General features: G+C 43.4%; 1 protein-coding gene across 3 annotated transcripts; it reads left to right on the forward strand.

The window, feature by feature from the left end:
* The first annotated feature begins 137 nt into the window (after nucleotides 1–137).
* On the forward strand, nucleotides 138–16,146 carry LOC110475769 (scaffold attachment factor B1). 3 transcript variants are annotated; one of them, XM_021540140.4, is made up of 21 exons: nucleotides 138–524; nucleotides 1,226–1,313; nucleotides 2,732–2,796; nucleotides 2,890–3,168; nucleotides 4,286–4,348; nucleotides 5,162–5,189; nucleotides 6,138–6,639; nucleotides 7,067–7,113; nucleotides 7,511–7,611; nucleotides 8,535–8,684; nucleotides 8,783–8,883; nucleotides 9,346–9,482; nucleotides 9,999–10,087; nucleotides 10,561–10,697; nucleotides 11,261–11,554; nucleotides 12,064–12,201; nucleotides 12,918–12,957; nucleotides 13,657–13,769; nucleotides 14,520–14,632; nucleotides 14,826–14,892; nucleotides 15,736–16,146. In XM_021540140.4, exons 1-21 carry the CDS (start codon nucleotides 183–185, stop codon nucleotides 15,848–15,850), a joined length of 3,009 nt encoding a protein of 1,002 aa, XP_021395815.2. In that variant the 5' UTR covers nucleotides 138–182; the 3' UTR covers nucleotides 15,851–16,146. The 3 variants fall into 3 exon arrangements, 2 of the variants coding, with proteins under 2 accessions (XP_021395815.2, XP_021395816.3); XM_021540141.3 differs by lacking the exon at nucleotides 138–524 and adding an exon at nucleotides 585–791; XR_002466327.4 differs by lacking the exon at nucleotides 14,520–14,632.
* The last annotated feature ends 2,812 nt before the right edge of the window (nucleotides 16,147–18,958 follow it).

Here is an 18,958-nt window from a genome sequence, read left to right on the forward strand (position 1 = left end):
GGGTCTGACGGGAGAATCGCCCCGCGCAGGCGCAAACAACGTCGCCCGCGTCCAAGGACGGCTCGCGCGCTCTGGCGCATGCGCGCGAGGGGGACCGGGGGCCGGCCGCCCGCGTGACGTAACCGCCGCTCCGGAGTTGGCGGCGCCGCGGCGCGCGCGGCCTGCCCGGGCCCCCGGCGCGCATGCGCGCTGCGCCTCCCTCCCTTTCCCGCCCCCTCGCTCTCCCCGCGCCCCGGCTCTCCTCCATTTTGTGCTGCGGCGGCGGCTGCGGCGCTCCCGCCTCGCTTTTACCCGCCTTGCCCCGTGCGAGCGAGCCCAAACCGCGGCCCATGGCGGAGAGTCACTCACCGGCCGGGCTGGCGGAGTCTGCGTCCCTGGCAGGGCCTGGCGTCCCCGGTTCGGAGTCGGAAAGCCGGCGGCGGCCGCTGAGCGAGCTGCGCGTGATAGACCTGCGCGCCGAGCTCAGGCAGCGCAACCTGGACAGCGGCGGCAACAAGAGCGTCCTCATGGAGCGGCTGAGGAAGGTGAGGGCGGCTGGGGCTGCCTCAGCGGGGCGTGCAGCGGCTGCGACCCCGGCCCGGCGGGCACCGCTGGGGAAAATGGCGCCAAAGCGCGCCCGGGGCCCTGAGGGGATCGATGCCGGCGGGCCGGGCTCGCCCTGTCGCCGCCGCTGTCACGGACTGTCACCGAGTCCCGCTCCCGTCCCGGCTCTCCGTGTCTGTCGTGGCGCTCGGCCCGAGTGTTCCCAGCTTCGTGCGCCACAGAGTTCTGCTGCTCCCCGCGTCGCTGGGGTTAGGCTCTGCGCGCTGTCTGGCGGGGTTTTTGCTGCGTGCTGGTGGTTTTCTGGCAGCCCTTTCGCTGTATCCTCATCACAACCTTTCGTGTGTTAATACCATGAGGAATCCCTTCTCTGACCTGCTTGCTGCGTCCCAGAGCCGAGGATTTTACTCTGTCACAACAACCCATGTGTCTGTGCACAGTCCCAAATGCTCTAGGATTGGCTTTTTTCTCTGACAGTTTTCCTGAAACCTTACACCAACACGTTACTGCCTTCTGCCTGCTTGTTGCTTTGCTCTGCTGGTTTTTCATTTGTATAGCCAAGCTGCTGATTCATGGTTTGGAATTCTTTAGCCTCTGGTGTCCAGCCCTTAAACTCAGCAAAAGTGTACAAATGAAATTTTTTATGTCTGTTTTTATATCTGTCTTTCTCTTTTACCCCTATTAGGCTATTGAGGAGGAAGGAGGGAATCCTGATGAAATTCCAGTGGTTTCAGAAAATATTATGAAGAAAACTCCAAAAAGGAGCAGCAAAGGTACAGGGCAGTTAGAGAGACTTTCCACCTTAGTATCCTTGAGTTTTCAAGCAAATGTACTCATTAAATGGAACTTCCATAATATTTTTTTTGTGTTACTGATACTCCAGCCCACATTTGTTCTGAAGTTCTAGGGATGGATGAGAAAATGTTAAACTTAGCAGTTATTGAATCAGAGAATTTAATGTGATTTAAATGTTGAAGGATCTGTTGGTTTATTCTCAGAAGTCCCTGAAATTTATATTAAGAATTACCAAGTAATACTGAAGCAATTACCAAGTAATACTTTTTTAATGCAGAAATGTAGAGTTTCTAGCAAATGCAAAATAAGCTCTGTAGTGTTATGCTTCACAGCTAATAGCAGTTGCAATTTTCTTCTCAGAAGACAAGTTTTAATCCGTTTTTTGAAGTCAGATATATTTTCAAGACCTTATGCTTGGTTTTTGTAGCAGTGAGACAGTCTTACATAATCCTTATTTTCAGAAAATAATTTACTGGTTTCCTAAAATTAGTTAATTAGCACAATTTGATCTTATTTTGTAAGCAAATAGTGTTTAAAACTTTGCATTGGAGCTGAGCAAAAGAACTAATTTAGCTGGAGTATTTTCATTACTAGATTTGGTTTACACAAAATGTAAATTTTATGTAAACTGTAAATGTAAACTGTTTTGCCAGCTAATTTATTTGATTTTTCTCATTATGTCTGATTTGGAGTGATGGTGCAATTGCTTGCAGGCTAAAATGTGAAATCTTGACCACATAGAAAGCAAATGTTACAGCCCTGGGTAAAAGAGATATTTTAAATTATATTCATTTTCAAGTCTGAGAAAAATATCTTATGTCTTTTACAGCACTTTTTAGTGTCAGGATGGAAATAGATGAAATGTTCCTCTTGGCTCTACCCATCTCACTTTTCAGTTGTAATGTGCTTACAGTTTTTGAGGAAAATAAAATTCACAAAATGTCAAACAGCTGCGTAGCTCTGAGTGTGAGGAGTTGCTCCTTGGTGCTGAAGATAGTGTAGTCTTTTCAGCAATTTCAGTAATTCCATTAATTGGGATAATTCACATGCAGCTGGTAGGCAGAGCACTGAAACTCACAGGTAAAGCGTATTTTTTCAGTGTTTTGTGCATTTCGTGTTTTGTTTGGTTGGGTTTTTTTCTGTCCTCGTAAATGTCTGTGAAGAAATTAAAGGTTGAGGTAATAAATTGCTGCAATCTGAGCTGGGCCAAACGTTCTGGGGAGGTCACAGAGCTTGAGCTCCTGCCAGGTGTTGGACTGTGTCGTGTTTGTCACTTACTCGGGTGGTCACAAACAGGGGAAAAAACTGAAGGGAGCACCAACTCTGGTGCAAAAGTAAAGCTTGAGGGGTACAATTGTAATTTCTGCTCTCATTCTGATGATAATGTTGTTGTTAGGACGTAGAGCAGATGAAGAGGGAGTGGAAGATAACGGCCTGGAGGAGGATTCTGGAGATGGACAGGTACAGGGGGCTGGCTTTGGAGGGGGCTCAGGTGGTGGCAGATGGCTCTCAAGTCACCCTGACTGTGACATGTGCTTTTTTTTCTTTTCACAGGACGATATTGAAACAAGTTTGGATAACTTGCAGGATATTGACATGATGGATATTAGTGTGTTAGATGAAGCTGAAATAGATAATGGCAATGCAGTAGATTGTGGAGATGATTACAGTGCCCATAATATTCTTGACTCGCTGTCTGATAGTAAAGAAAATGCTGATGCAGAAGTGAAAGAATTTCCAGATCAGCCTACAGAGTATGCTGTAGGTAACTTGGAGGTGTCCTCACAATTTTCAGAAATTAAAGAAGAATCAAGAGAAATACCAATAGTGATGGTATGCATCGCTTACATGTGTGGAATCAGGATTTTCTTTTTAAAATTTATTTATTTATGGATTAAATAGCAAAATGGTGGCTAAAGGGTACTTGGGAAAACTTGGAACTGTACTGGTTCTTATGGTCGTTGCTTTTCTTTTTACATACTTGTGGAAATAAGTATCTTAATTTTTAAAATACTTAACTGTTGTTGGTACGCATGTGATTTTATTATTTAATAGCCATTTACAGAGCATTTGTTTTTAATTGTGCTTTGAACTCTGCTTCACCTTATTAATTATAATATATATTTCTTATTTTCATATTTTTATTTCAGAGAACATGTGAGGTATACAAATAGTGCAGCTTACTTTCTTCTCAACTGAAGAATTATATTCAAGGTTATTTTTCTGCTGAGATTGGGTCTTGCAGTTATTCAGTATTTTTATGTTGGCTTGTTGTGTTCATCTGGCTGGTGACAGTGGGCTAAAGGATAATTCCTTCCCCCAAAATCAAGTGCTTTATCTTACAAAATGTACAACAAAGCATTTGAAAGAAATTATTTCTGCCCCATCTAATGGGGGAATATTGCTCTTTGTTCTGTGTCCACATTGACTATGAGGCTCTAAAGTTGTTTTTTTTCTAAAGCTGGAGAAATAAGCTTGGCCTCCTATCCCCAGGCATACCCTTGTCCTACACAAATCAAATGGAAATACTCAGAAAAAAGGGGTTTTTTTGAGTGAGTAAATTTCTTGAGGCCAGGTCAGCTCCCATAATCTGCTTTCATCAGTGAAGGAAATAATTTTCAAGTCTACAGATTTTTTGGCTCAGGGTAGTTGCTGTAAATGACAGGGATACAAATCAGAGTAATTTTGCTGTTGAAATCCCCATACTTAAAAGATTTTTGTGAGCTGACCATCATAGTTAAGAGATGAGAGATTTCATTCAGTCAGTGGGAATCAGGAAGAGACCTGGGGGTTATCACTCAATTTTTACCATTATTGGTTGCTTTGGGTGCTGGATGTGTTTGCTGGGTAAGAGATGTCAGTGCAAATACAAATCTTCAGTTTCTCATTCAGGTTTGACTCACAATATTCCTTTATAGATAACAAGATGTCTCCCATTTGTTTTTTAAAGGTAGAGTTTGAAGATGTTGGGAACAGTTTAGATGCTTCTTCATCAGATTTAACCGTAATAAAGGTAAATGGTAGCCAGTTTTTCTTTACAAACAAAAAAAGCATAAAATACACTATATAATAATGTATATTGAAACAGTGTGTGTATAGTGGGTGCATTCTTCCTCTGCAAAGAATGGGAACTAATGCCTTTTGATTTATTCATAGAGACCGAGATTTATTTCTTTATCAGATCATATATATATGTATATACATACATATGTATATATTTATGATGTATGTATCATACTGAGTATGGTGGTAGGTTGGATTCCTTTTATCTGATGTAAATACCAGCTCAGTGCCTTACATTGTGTTTAATTTCCATTAAAAATGTACATATCCCAGGGTGAGAAGAAAGCTGGAACTGTCTATTCCTGAAATGCTGGCCTTGTTTCCAGATCATTCCTGGTAGGTTAAGAACACCAGTTCCAGGTGAAGCTGGTGTTTCTGTTGATCCCGTTTTCAGAAAGGAGGCTTCAAAAAACACAGTGTAGGGAAGGGTAACATCAAGATAAGCTTTCCTTTGTGCTACTTACACTTACTGATTGATTTGTCCATGTGAATGTGTACCATGTGTTCAACAGGTGGCTGAATTTGAGAGGTTTTAAAGTTTTCGGACTTCATAAAATTTTGAGGATGTTAAAAGCGCATCTTAATATTTTTTTCTAAGAAATTTATTTGAATTTCAATGTTTTCAAAGCTGAAATAGGCTAAATTATACTATTGCGTTCACTAAATACTCTCCTGTAATGGGTACATAAGAAACGTCATTCACAATAGCATTTTGCTTCTGAAATAGTGATATTTCTCCTTTTTAAAATCTTTTTCACTACAGGAACTTGAAGAGTTACCTTTGGAGCCAGGTACTGTTTGTTTTTGTTTGGTTACTTTGATTTTTTTTTAATTAAAAAAAAAATCCTGGGCATTTAAACAGTTTCATTCTTCATTTAGGCTTTTTGCGTCCCTGTTTGGTTTTTTTTGTTCTATTTTTTAATGCTTTACTGTAGTGTACGTTATTATGGTGGAAAATCCAGGTCATGCAGGGTCATAGAGATTGGAAACCCAGTCATATCACCAGATCTGTGAATAACCACCCTTGGAAAACTTGTTTAATGGCGTGAAATGGTTCCCTAGAACTGTTACTGCAGAGTGAAGTTAAGGAATGAGCCTTAAAGATGTAAAGGTTCTGAAAACAGATCTTGTGATATCACACTGTACAGTGGTTCTGTGAATAAATATAAATACAGGAGAGTAGGCAGTGCAAAGCTCTGGTGCAGAACAGAAATTAAGGAGTGACTGGACTTCAGAAGAAGGAACATGTTGCCATCACAGGAATTTGCTACAGATCCCACTCGCTTTCTGGACTGCATAGACACTCAGAACCATCAGAAGATGCCCAGTTCTCATGTTGGACTGTCTCTGCTAAAAGAACTTCACAGAAATTTGGAAAATTGAACTCTCAGTGCCTTGATACGTTCAGTTAAGCATCTCGGACTCTGGAAGCTAACTAGAGAAGAAACAGAGCTGAACGATTTGCTGAAGAATATGAAGGCTGAGCCCGAAGTTTTTTGTTAAATCTGTGGGGGCATTTTTCTTGGCTGTTGAGGTGCTAGGGCTGATTTGGCAGGGTGTGAGAGAGCAGTTAGCGTGGTAGGTGTAACAACACTGTGTACACTAGGGTTTTCCAATCTCTGTGTAGCTTAGCAGTTCTCTTGGTGTTAGTGTGGCAGCCATGCCAGTTCCACAATTGTGATTGCTGTATTTCCCTGGTGATTAAATCTTGTGCCATTCTATTCCTGTTAAATCCGTAGAAAATGAGAAAATACTCGACATTTTGGGGGAAACTTGTAAATCTGAGCTACTTAACGAAGAACCTCCCGAAGCGGAGCGGCCGCGTGCGCAGGAAGCCAGTAACGCGGGGCCAGGCAAGAGGCTGGCTGAGGAAGAGGACGCTCTCGCTGCCGCTCAGCTGGAGGAAGATGCTTTAGCTTTGGACAGCAAATCGGCCCAAGCTTTGGCAAGGAAGGAAGCAAAGCGTTTAGTGGTAGCAAAAGGGGAGACAAGTGAACAGAGCCCCGAGGAAGAGGCCCCGGACTCTGAAGGTGTAGTGGTAGAGACCCTAAGCGATCAGAGTAGCAAACGCTCCCAAGGCCTGGAAGCCTCTAGTGGGGAGGCAGCGGAGAAAGGCGCAGGTGCCGAAGCCAGAGATAGCAAAGAAGATGGCAAGAGAGCAGAAGACAAAGCTAATTCTGAGGAATCTTCCCCTGCCACTAAAGAGTCCTCAGCCAGTGAGGGCGGTGATCAGAAAAAGAGGTTTGTTTTTTCTCCGTTCTAGACCAGATGCTATCTTTTATCATTGGTCCTTAAGTGATGCGAATAAGCTGTTTCCTTCAATTGGCCTCCGAGACTGATGAAATTGTAGCCTATTCCTAAAGGTCTCTTTTATTTCTCCATGTGCAGATATTTTTATTTTTTTTAAACGCAGTGGGTTTGATTTCTTTCCTTCCTCAACCTTCAAAGGTTGTTTTCCCCAAATTACTCTTATTTCTGTCTTCTGCAAAACAGAATTGTCCGTTTAGGGGTACAAATCCCTATTTCCTTTCACTCTTCTAGAAAATTGCCAATAATAATGTTTATTTTGGAACTAATTTACTGGTAGGTATCCAAGTTTAGTTGTGCTATCTAGAATTAATGGCGTTTGGCATATGATCTTTTGAATAATGTCGTGTTTTATCTTTAGCCCTGTTGAAGACAAAGATACAAAGGCAGTCACAAAAGATGAGAAAGGTAGGTGCACATGTGGTTTTATGGTGGGTTTTTGTGTACAATGGACCTGGAGTTAAAAGGAAGACTGTCAATTCAGTGAACCCTCAATGCAGTTGTAACATCGTTTCAAACTTTAAAGTATCAATTCTTTGTAACTTCTGTAGCATTATTAACAAACAGAGTTGGGGTTTGTTTTAAGCAAGTATATTTTGTGAATTAATATATGATACTTTGTAATTCTACTGAAAGTGATTGAAGTACAGGAAGAAAATCTGTAGATAGAAACTCTTTAAGGCTGTTCAAATGCACATTAACTATGGGGAGTTTTATGAAGGAAAAATGTGGGAGGTTTAGGACTCTTAATTTTGCACTGCTGCATTTGTGTTTCACATGGTCTTTTATGTTTTTTGTACCCCAGGCCGTGTGGGGAGTGGTTCTGGCAGAAATTTGTGGGTTAGTGGACTTTCTTCTTCTACTAGAGCTACAGATTTGAAGAACCTTTTCAGCAAGTATGGAAAGGTACGTAGAGAATATGTAAATTAACAAACCATTCTGTCAGTTTAAAAGGCTGACCTTAAATATTACTTTTATTTTTCCTCATGAATAACTGGGCAAGCTGAGTTCTTAACTTTTTATTCTTTGGAAACTCCGCATCTGAAAGGAGCACAGTTCAATAAAGAAGCTTGCAATGAAGGGGTGGGAGCAGAGATGGAATGTGCAGAGAATATCTGTGCAGGTACCTGTGAGGATGAGGTAATTCTTGACAGGAGAGACTGGTAGATCTGTGTCCTTTCCCATCCAAACTGTTCTGAGAAATGGTCATTAATTTAGAATTTATTTCCTAACAGACCTGCAAACACAGATCAGCATGTAGTAGTCTAATTATGTCTTGAATACCCAGCTGTAGTTAATGCTGTTTTAAACTATTCCATTTCAAGGAGTATTTTCTGGAGAAATCCAGTCTTTGAGGGCAAGCTCCCACTTGTTTTGCAGTGCCTGCTAGGATACAGGAGCAGAAGTTATGGAAGGGAACTCTGTGTGACCATCTTCCCTTCTGCCAAATACTTTCCTGAATGTAATATTAAATGTTTATGTCACTAAGTGCCACCGCCTGTCACAGATTATCATCTGTGGGTACAACTGTCGTGTAAGGAAAGAGAAAGGAGTAGTAGTTTTGTTTATTCAATTTTATTTTGGTTTTTGCAATCCCAGTCTCCCTTCTCTGTGTATATCTGCCTTAAGCTCCTGACCTGCTCAGCAACTTGAGGATGTATTTTCTGAGCTGCATTATTGAAGATCTCCCTGCCTGTGACAGAGGACTGATTGAACTAAATGGCTTTTAAAAGTCCTTTCCCATCCAATCTGTTCTAAGAAATGGTCATTAAGTTAGAATTTATTTAGAGACAGACCTACAAACACAGAATATTTTGTTTTTCCTAAAGGTGGTTGGTGCAAAAGTGGTGACAAATGCTCGCAGTCCTGGCGCTCGCTGCTATGGCTTTGTGACAATGTCAACATCTGAGGAGGCCACCAAGTGTATTAATCACCTCCACAGAACAGAGCTGCATGGTAAAATGATTTCTGTGGAAAAGGTAAGTGGCAGCTGTTTCATGGCAGTGTAATGAAAATAAAAGCATGCAATTTTTATCTCTGTCTCTGACTATGTAATTATTTCTGGCTGAATTTCTAGGCAAAAAATGAACCAGCAGGAAAAAAGCCTTCTGACAAAAAGGAAGGTGAAACAAGGAAGGAAAAAGACAGGCACCATTCTGCAGAGTCCAAATCTGAGAAGTAAAGTGTTGTTTTGTATTTTATGATACTTAAAGACCATTCATTTCAAGTACAGCCAGGTGACCAAATTGAACAGTAACTGTAATAAATCTTGATTTATTGTTTTATCCTGCACTTGAAGTAGGAATAATGCTTGGAAAGTTGATGTTTTACAGTGGTAAGGGTGTCTTAACTGGCCTTCTGCTCAGAAATAAGAAGCTCTTTAGTGTTAGTATAAAAACTTGTTAGCTATATTGGGAGATACTAAATCAAATTATTTTTAGGTAAAGCATTATTTTTACTGGTCCTTTCTCCTCTGATCTGACTGTCTTGAACTCTCCTTTTAACTGCCAAATATTTCTAGGATTTACTCTGTCTTTTTGGTAGACTGACTCTGTGGTTAGTGAGTGATACTTCCAGCATTGGTTTTTCAAGTAGTTTGTTGCTTTTGAAAGAGGCATTTTGCTTTCCTGCTTTTTGTAGGTCTGTTGGTATTAAGAAGGAAGAGAAGATTGACAAAAAAGATGATGCTAAGAAATCAGAGAAAGATGATAAAGAAGGAAAAGAAAAGGATGAACAAAAGACTGGATCTTCTGATAGATCCAGGGCAAGCAAATCAGGTGATGCTGGCTGTCCTTCAGAAATGTTTTCAAGGATACTTGTACATTATTAGATGTGATTGATAATTCAGTAAAACTGACACAAACATCAGAAAATATCTTGAAAATTTTTACTTCATTTTCTAATAACTTAAAACAGAGTTTCCATCATTTTTATGAAAGTGTCACTGGGTTTAGACCTGACATTCTGTGTGGTTCTGTGCTCTTTTTTGGGCTTTTTTTTTTAAACTCTGGTGAAGGATTTATTTTGTGGACAGAAGAATTAAATTAAATTTGTGTTGTTTTAGCTGTCATCCCTGCCAGAAAATACTCCTGTAATTTTATGATAAATTTACTGCTCCCATCCTCAAGTTGGCCAAATCTTGGCAAGCTATTTAAATCATGAATGTCTCATAAGTTATTAAAAACCTCATTAAAATAATTTTGTACTCTTTAGTATCTTCAGAGTTTTGTATCTTGCAAGAATTGTTGAATGTCTTTTGTACCATTTATTTTTGGCTCTGTTTTGTTTTCTAGCGAGTCGAGGAACAGAAAGGACAGTGGTAATGGATAAATCTAAAGGAGAGCCAGTTATTAGTGTGAAAACCTCTGCCTCAAAAGAGAGGGTAAGGCCAACTTCCAGAGAAGCTTTTGTATAAAAATAGGTGTCAAATAGATTTATGTGCTCAGAGGTGAAGGGGTTTTATCCTTGCACATTGATACAATTATCCTTTTAGCACTTTCTGGAAAGCATCAGTGTTAATGATGTTGCAGAGGGGAAATGCTTCTGTTTAATCTTTTTTGTACTTTTTTACTGCTGACCTAGTGGAAGAAGTGGAGTTGCAATATGAAAATTGTTTAGAATTATGTGTTTTCTTGAGCTTGGAATGTTATTGTGCAAGTCAGGTTGTGTTCCTGTAGTATTTATTTGTAATATTTAGAAGTTCTGGTGAAATTGGGAGTACTTTTCCCTGGAATTCCACTGTTGTTTACCTCTGGTAGCCTGTTTTGTTCAGGTTGATACAGTGTAGTGTTTGCCTAGGAGTTGTAGCTGGAACTGCCCCGTGTTCAGCTCATGCATTGTTCTCATTCATCTCAGAGCACGAAAAGCCAGGACCGCAAATCGGAGAGCAAGGAAAAGCAGGATATTTTATCATTTGATAAAATCAAGGAGCAGCGGGAACGGGAGCGGCAGAGGCAGAGGGAGAGAGAAATCAGGGAAACGGAGAGGCGCCGGTGAGTTCCCACTCCCTCTAAACTTGAAATGGCATTTTTTTACTCCCTTTCTTGTTTTGTCTTTTGGACAGGCTGCAAAACAGTGCTGTGCTGGCCCTCCAACAGTGATATTTCAGATTAATGTCTGTTCTAGCAGTAATTAGTATGAAATCAATGCTAAGTGATGGAGGCTTTTACTGCTGAAATCAATGTTCTTATAAGACTTCCATAGGTGCTTTCAGGCTTTGTCTTCCACTTGACTGGATTTGAATTTTTGTTTTTTCCCCAGAAGCTTGTAAATACTTCTTGTACATCAGATTTCTGTCTTGAGACATGCTGAGGTCTCTGAAAGCTTTTTCAGACCTGACCTAAGAGTAGATGCTCTGTTACTTATGCACAATTCTCACCTTTGCTTCTGTCGTTTGTATAGAATTTTTTATTTTCCCTTAAGCTGTTACTTAATTGAGAAGAATGGGGAGAAAATATAAACTTTTTAAAAAAATGAAACCCCACCCAAAACAAAGAAGCAGTAAAGCTTGGACTGAAGAGTCTCAATTAAAAACCAAATATCTCTTTGAAATTAGAGAGAGAGAGAGGCGAGACCGGGAGCAGCGCCTCGCAGCCATTCACGAGCGGGATGAGAGACAGAGGCTCCAGAGGGAGCGGGAACGGCTGGAATTCCAACGGCAGCGCCTGGACAGAGAGCGCTTGGAGAGGGAGAGGCTGGAGAGGGAAAGGATGCACATAGAGCAGGAGAGGAGACGGGAACAGGAGCGAATCCAGAGGGAGAGGGAGGAGCTGCGACGCCAGCAGGAGCAGCTGCGCTACGAGCAGGAGCGGAGATCTGCCATGAGGAGGCCTTACGATCCTGACAGCAGGTGAGGAGCCAGGGCAGGGAGCTCCAAACTCCTCAGTCACATCCCCTTTGGAAGCCTGTGGAAATGGGGAACACTCTGGATAAGGCAGTCATGGGAGCTTGCAGCTGAAAGACTCTTTAGGTGCTGCTTTTAGCACTAATAGCAATTTGAAGAAGAGCAAATACTGTGCTTGTAAGCACTGTTCTGGTCTGCTCCTGTTTCCCAAAGAGGGATGACCAAGAGTAGTAATAACAGAGTTGCTACTACTCTGAGTAATAGAGAGTATTAGTGTAGTTAATGGAGTAGTAGTGTGTATAAACTTTGCACGGTAGCGGGGAAGATACTCATTCTCTTCTCACATCACCACGTCCTGAAATTAAACTGGTTTTGGTAAACCAAATTCTCTCTGAAACCAAAATGCAACTCCTGCTTAACACACCTAGATTTTTAATTATTGGGTGGAATGAGGTTTGAGAGAGCAGGAAAGGGGGGGTGGTTCTGGGGCTGCTGCTGATGTGAGCCGTGTGCAGGCGGGATGACCCGTACTGGCCCGAGGCCAAGCGGCTGGCGCTGGACGAGCGGTACCACTCGGACTTCGGCCGCCAGGATCGCTTCCACGACTTCGACCACCGGGACCGCGGCCGCTACCAGGATCACTGCTTGGACAGGTTGGCAAGGCACTGGCTCTTCTTCTTCTTCCTATGCCTTCAGGGAAATTTGGTGTCTTGAATGCTGTCAGCAGAGTATAAGAAATCATTCCTGTGTATGCCTCATGTCTGATTTCACACATGCTTGCAATCCTTTGTTTCTGTGGGTTAGGGTCATAGAAAGAGGCTGCATAAAGATTATAAGCCAAGTCCTAATGCAGTCTGCTATGATGCTGATAGAGATACAACAGCTCCTCTCAAGGTGTATGGAAGTGTACTGTATGTTCCCCTAAGATTTAGCCATTTCCTTTTGCTTTAAAAGTTTCCCTGCTTTCATCTTTGCAGCCTGGCTAATGCAGGTTTTTAGCATCACAGAAAGGAAAAATATTTTCTGTGTGGTGCCATTGAGGCTTCCCTTTGCTCTCAAAGGATCTCTGGTGAAAACTGTGCTGTTTGTTTATGCTTGTAACTCCTTTGTGACACTGGTAGGTTCACTCAGTATTCTCCCTTGGTATCACTGAGCACCTGACCTTTTCTACCCAGATTACAGTGATAGGTGTTACTTTGATCTCTTTTTATGCTATGAAACAAGAACTCCTTTGAGTTTTCTTGCTACTTAACATTAGCATCCAGATTTACAGCCTAAGGAAGATGAACTTTCCATGTGTTATTTCATGCAGACACTGGAATTATAATTACTGTGTTGCTTCAACTGAAACTTTTCTTTTTTGTTTCAGGAGAGACTGTACAAGGGGAATTCCAGATCGAGATGGGCAGGTGCGTTACAAGCAAATTACTGCTTCAGTTAAAAAACAAAACAAGCTGACCCCAAAGCAGAAAGGGCACAGTAGGCCAAAGCACAAACACAATAATTTCAGCTGAGATACTTAAGCAGAGCTAATTTTGTGTGCTAATGACCAGAAAGTAAATTATTAGGTTACCTGCTTGCTAGGGTGGTAGCCTCAGATATAGTCAAGAGGAAACCTCTGAGTGGTGGGAGTATTTTTTCAGGCTGATATGTGTGAGTAAAAGCTTTTTGATTGACCATCTTAGGTGTTAAAGGAGAGCTGCTGTACTTACTTAGCTGTCAAAGGATGCCATTTATCTAAATAAATCAACTAATGCCATAATGAAACAAGGCTGTAAAAGGACAGGTGTGGAAATCAATGCCACAATGGGATTCAATTTCAGAAGACAGGTAGGAAATAGGGAGATATTCTATGGAAGAATTTAAAGAAGCCAAGAATGTAAATCTTATAAAACCTTACCAAACAAATAAAGACCTCTCCCACCAGCTAACAGCACAAAATAAACACCTGGAGTGAACCATGCCCAACAACAGAACCTGTAAAAGACGAGACAGCTAGTTTTTTCTGACAGCTCATAGAAAACAACATCCAAAAAGCCAAATTTTTGCAATCCTAGAAGAAAACTTGTGTTGGTTTTTAGCGTGACTGTGTCCTGTTTGCCTTTCAGCACTACCCAGACGAGCGGCACGGGGGGCCTGAGCGTCACTCCCGGGACAGCTGGGGTGGCTACGGCTCCGACAGGAGGATGAGTGAGGGAAGAGGGATCCCCCCACAAACCCGGTTAGTGCCTGGCAGATCAGGGAAGTGACTGGGGGCTCTTTACATTCCCTCAGTGAACCTTTGAAGGGTGACAGCAGAAGCAGCTTGACAAGTGTGAATCCTCTCTCCAGATCTTTGAGCAGCTGCAGGAGCAGGGAATTGCCACGTGTAGCTCCCACATGCCTCGGGAGAGTGAAGCTCTGTAGTGAGTAAAGAGCTGCTCAGTTAGCTCAGCTCCTGACTGTGCTTCTCCTGTAAATAACTTTCATTTCTACAGATGAGATTCAGTCTGTTTCTACAGATGCCCCAGTAAGGCCTACACAAGTCTCATTCCTGGCCACTGGTCAGGTTTTAAAGGAAATTGAGAGAGAAGTCTCTGCAGTGGTGGGGTAGAGAACTTGGACTCACCTGGAATTGTAGTGGTTTCTCTTTAAACCAGTTAATCCAGCTGGGCATTTTCCAGCTATATAATTTTCAGACAGAAGAGTCGCAGCCAATGAATTGATCCATGCCCAAGTATTTCAGTCCACTGCAATATCCATGATGTCTCTGGATCAAAAAAGACAAGTTTTGTTGTGTGAAGGATGCTATTCAGCAAGTGTCTGTCATTGTTGCTCTTTGACCAGTTCTCATTGCAGTGATTGGGTGGCTACAGCTTTAGCTTGATTAACCATTTAGCACACTTTGGCATGGGGTATGGTGATTGGCTTTACCCTGTGCTGCTCAGTGGGTAGGGGACATACCTAGAAGATGTTCTTTTATTTTTTTAAGAGATGGACGTGACTGGGGAGATCATGGTCGAAAGTTAGAGGGGCATCAAGATCGTACATGGCAGGGAAATGTGGATGGAGGAGTGATGGGACGGGATCATGAGAGATGGCAAGGTACACTTGCTGCTTACCAGTGTGATTGTGGTTCTTTTCTGTCAATTACTGCTGCTGAACCTTCTAGTGGTAGTTAAATTACTGAGAAATCAAATGAAATTCTGGGAACAAGGTGACATATTTATTAGGGAAACACAAAAACCTGTATTTTTCTTCTTTTTTTTCCTTTTTTTTTTTCCTCTTTTTGAATTAGGTGGTGATAGAAGCATGCCTGGTCAGTCAGGACCAGGCCATGGGATGACTCGAGGAGGGACATCAGGGTAAGAACCTTTGTCAGAATGCTTATAATGCTTTTATAATACTTTGATCTGTATAAGCCTGGATTGGCAAGGGGAAAAAAAAACCCAGCAAATTAAAAAAAACACCTTTCAGAGTATAGGAATGTGCCCCCTGTTGACGGAGTGACTAAATTATTCCTTGTCTGCTTAAAAAGGCAAAAAGCCCAGAAATTTCTCTCCCTAATTGGTACAAAGACACCTCAGAGAACCTTGTTGGACTTCACCTCAGACCTGGGGCTGTCAGATTGGGCAGAGGCCAAGAGGTCTCACCTGGGTAATTCACTAGAAAAGGAAGAGAACAAAAGGAATAATCACTTTTGGGGGTGTTTTAGCAGGAGCAAGAACCTCTTGCCCCTGGCTCAGTTTTTCTCTGTAAGAGCTTTGTTATTTTACCTTTCATTAAACCTTTTTCTGTTTCCAACACTGTCGCTGTTGAGGCAAGGATGGGAATGAAAGAACTCCATGTTCAGAAGGCAAAGAACGATCTGTTTATTCAAAGTACATCTCTCTTATAGAGAACATCATGAATACTAATTTCATTGATTTTAGAGTAAATACATTTCACCTGATTGGTACACTGGACTTAAGTCAGTGTGGCAGAACATATCTATAAACAATATGAGCAGAAAACAAGATCACAGATGGTTTACATTCCTCCCAGGCTTAGCCTGGTAGAAATCTTTTTCTCTCTGACTGAGCTGAGAATATTCACACAACGCACCCTGCTAACTTGATGCCATGGGGGGTACATGGGGACGTGCTGGGTTCTCGGGGAGCTCGGCCGCGCCCGACGCGTGCGGTTGTTTGTTGGTTGGTTGTTGGCAGGCGCGGAGGCTTGGCCGGGAGCCAGGGCCAGGCGCTGCAGGGGATCCCGGGCGCCTTCGCAGCCCCCGAGAGGACAAACCGGCTGGGCGAGCCCCGCTTCAGCCGCCGCTACTGACGGCTCCTGTACAGCAACGGGGTTCCTATCCTCCGCCCCGCTGCGGTGGTGAGTTTGATCAACCCAGACTCGCCTTGAGTTTGTGATTCTAAAAATGCCAGACTGCTGCTGCGCTGTAGCCAAATACTGTGTCAACTTGGTTTGGGGTTTGTTTGGTTTGGTTTGGGTTTTTTTTTTTTGTTTGTTTGTTTGTTTGTTTGTAATGAACATGGTGTTGGTCAAACATCGCTTTTAAGTTTCTGTAAGTGAAACATTCCATTTTTCAAAAATAATAAAATCGGTTTATGGCTACTGGGTTTTTTTTGTTTGTGGAGTCTTTGGTGACCTCATGAGAGGTTTAAAATCATTAAAGAGACAGTCTGCTTTTAGCACTGTGAGCTTTGAAGATCCCTGGTGTTGCTGTGCTGGGGACACCAATGAGTCTGTGATAGATCTGTGACATTTGGATGTGGAAGGGCCTGGCAGACCCTGCCTGTCTTTAATTATTTCCTTTGTGCCATTAAGTTTAAATATAGTCTTTCTGCATTTCCATTTTAGCTTTCTGTCATTTTGGGAGTAGAAGGAGGAGGAAGAAAAAGGAGGAGGAAGAAGGAAAGCTGGGAAAAAGGGGGAAGGAGAGAGAGGAGGAAGAAGAAGGAAGGAGGCCTGAAAAGTAGGATTGAGTTCAGTCTAGGGGTCACTGCTCACTTTGTTCACCTCCCTCTGATGCTGATAGCCTGCATCGCTCATTGCTTTGCATCTTCAACATAAAAACCTAAAAGCCAAACATGAGAATACTCCCAGGGTTAGAAGTCACATCTTCTTCCCCCTCAGCATCACAAACACCTGGGGGCCACAGGTGGGGCAGAAGGTGCCCCACATCCCCGAGGTACTTTGGGATGCTGAGGGGAAGGAGGAGGCAGGAGAGACCAGGTACAGGTGTCCCCTGGGGCTGTGCTCACAGGTTTGGAGTGATGTCACAATGGTAGAGCCCCGCGGGCACAAATTTTAATTCTTCCTTCTCTTCCCTATGACCTACCTTTATTTATTCCATTCACCACTGGCTTCTTGTCCCTGTGTTTTAATTTCTCCCTTTACAACTTCTTAGTCATACACATGCTGAAAAATAATACTAATTTATATAATAACTGAGGGTTATTTCCAAATAACCCTCTTCATCTATTGTATTCCACACAGAATTTTAGAACGTAAGGAATTCTGAATACAGATACATATAGGTCTTGAACATACAGATATACATTTTGTGTATATATATATAAATGAACATAAAGGCCTTGAAAATGTAAGAAAATCGGTTCTGTAAGGAGGAAATAGAGGTTTCTGTGTTAATTTTTTCCTGTCTCTAAATGAGATTTTGGCTCTATTTAAATCGCTGCTGCCGCCTGGCGGTGAGGGGGAGGAACTGCAGGGTTCTGGGGGCTCGCTGAGCCGCCTCCTGGCTGAAGGTGGTACTGCAGGGCTGAACCAGGCGCGGTGACACCGGGTGACAGTCATTGGTGTCCTTGGCACAGTGACACCGGGGACTCATTGGTGTCCTTGGCACAGTGACACCGGGGACTCATTGGTGTCCCAGGCACACTGACGCTGGGGACTCACTGTTGTCCCCAGCACAGTGACACTGGGGACTCATTGGTGTCCTTGGCACAGTGACACCGGGGACTCATTGGTGTCCCCAGCACAGTGACACCAGGGACTCGCTGCTGTCCCCAGTACAGTGACACTGGGGACTCATTGGTGTCCTTGGCACAGTGACACTGGGGACTCATTGGTGTCCCCAGCACAGTGACACCGGGGACTCATTGGTGTCCCTGGCACAATGACACTGGGGACTCATGGGTGTCCTTGACACAGTGACACCAGGGACTCATTGGTGTCCCTGGCACAATGACACTGGGGACTCACTGGTGTCCCCGGCACAGTGACACTGGGGACTCATTGGTGTCCCCAGCACAGTGACACCGGGGACTTGCTGCTGTCCCCAGCACAGTGACACTGGGAACTCATTGGTGTCCTTGGCACAGTGACACTGGGGACTCATTGGTGTCCCCAGCACAGTGACACTGGGGACTCATTGGTGTCCCCGGCACAGTGACACAGGGGACTCGCTGGTGTCCCCAGCACAGTGACAATGGGGGCTCATTGGTGTCCCTGGCACAATGACACCAGGGACTCATTGGTGTCCCCAGCACAGTGACACCAGGGACTCGCTGTTGTCCCCAGCACAGTGACACTGGGGATTCATTGGTGTCCCCAGCACAGTGACATTGGGAACTCGCTGCTGTCCCCAGCACAGTGACATTGGGGATTTGCTTTTGTCCCCAGCACAGTGACATTGGGGACGCATTGGTGTCCCCAGCACAGTGACACTAGGAACTTGCTGCTGTTCCCAGCACAGTGACACCAGGGACTCACTGCTGTCCCCAGCACAGTGATGCTGGAAACTCGCTGGTGTCCCCAGCACAGTGACACTGGGGGTTTGCCTTTGTCCCCAGCACAGTGACACCAGGGACTCATTGGTGTCCCCAGCACAGTGACACTGGGGATTTGCTACAAAGGGATCCACCAAAGCCATCTGAACTCCTGCTGAAGGCAGGAAGGACTCCCAGGAGCTGGAATTCCCACTGTGGGTGTTCCATAAGGGATCCCAGCAGGATCCACAGGGACCCCAGTGACATCCAGAACTTGACAGAACAGCAGCTGAACAGGAAAACAACACAGAAAAGTTCATGGGCTGAAGGGCAGCATTCCACACAGGAAGGAGTGTGGGCTTGGTTTGGTTTTTTTTGGGAAAGTCACCCATATTCCCATCAATTGATAGGTCGAACATAGCAACAAAAACAAGCTGGGTACTCCATGGATATCTGCTCACTGTAACACCTGTCACTTCAGGGTTAACAAATTCATTTCACTGCCCTGGAACATCACCACAAAGAGATTTCAGAATTATTTTTAACAACTCACAGCACGACCCAGAAATTTAAGCCTTGGAAAAACAAAAATTTCCCTTTATTTATATTGCACCTGTTTCACAAAGAACCACATGGCAGAAGTTCCTTATGCTGCATCAGAAAATAATGGGTTTAAACACAGATTAGAAAGGAAAACTGA

Source organism: Lonchura striata, chromosome 28, assembly GCF_050655825.1.
Source record: "Lonchura striata isolate lonStrDom1 chromosome 28, ASM5065582v1, whole genome shotgun sequence".
NCBI lineage: Eukaryota > Metazoa > Chordata > Aves > Passeriformes > Estrildidae > Lonchura > Lonchura striata.

What these genes read in the sequence shown, in the direction of transcription:
- LOC110475769 (XM_021540140.4), top strand. Translation starts at nt 183, where the DNA reads ATGCGCGCTGCGCCTCCCTCCCTTTCCCGCCCCCTCGCTCTCCCCGCG. An exon ending in AGGATTCTGGAGATGGACAG is followed by an intron (nt 2,797 to 2,889) that starts GTACAGGGGGCT and finishes TTCTTTTCACAG; the next exon opens with GACGATATTGAAACAAGTTT. An exon ending in AGAGTTACCTTTGGAGCCAG is followed by an intron (nt 5,190 to 6,137) that starts GTACTGTTTGTT and finishes TTAAATCCGTAG; the next exon opens with AAAATGAGAAAATACTCGAC.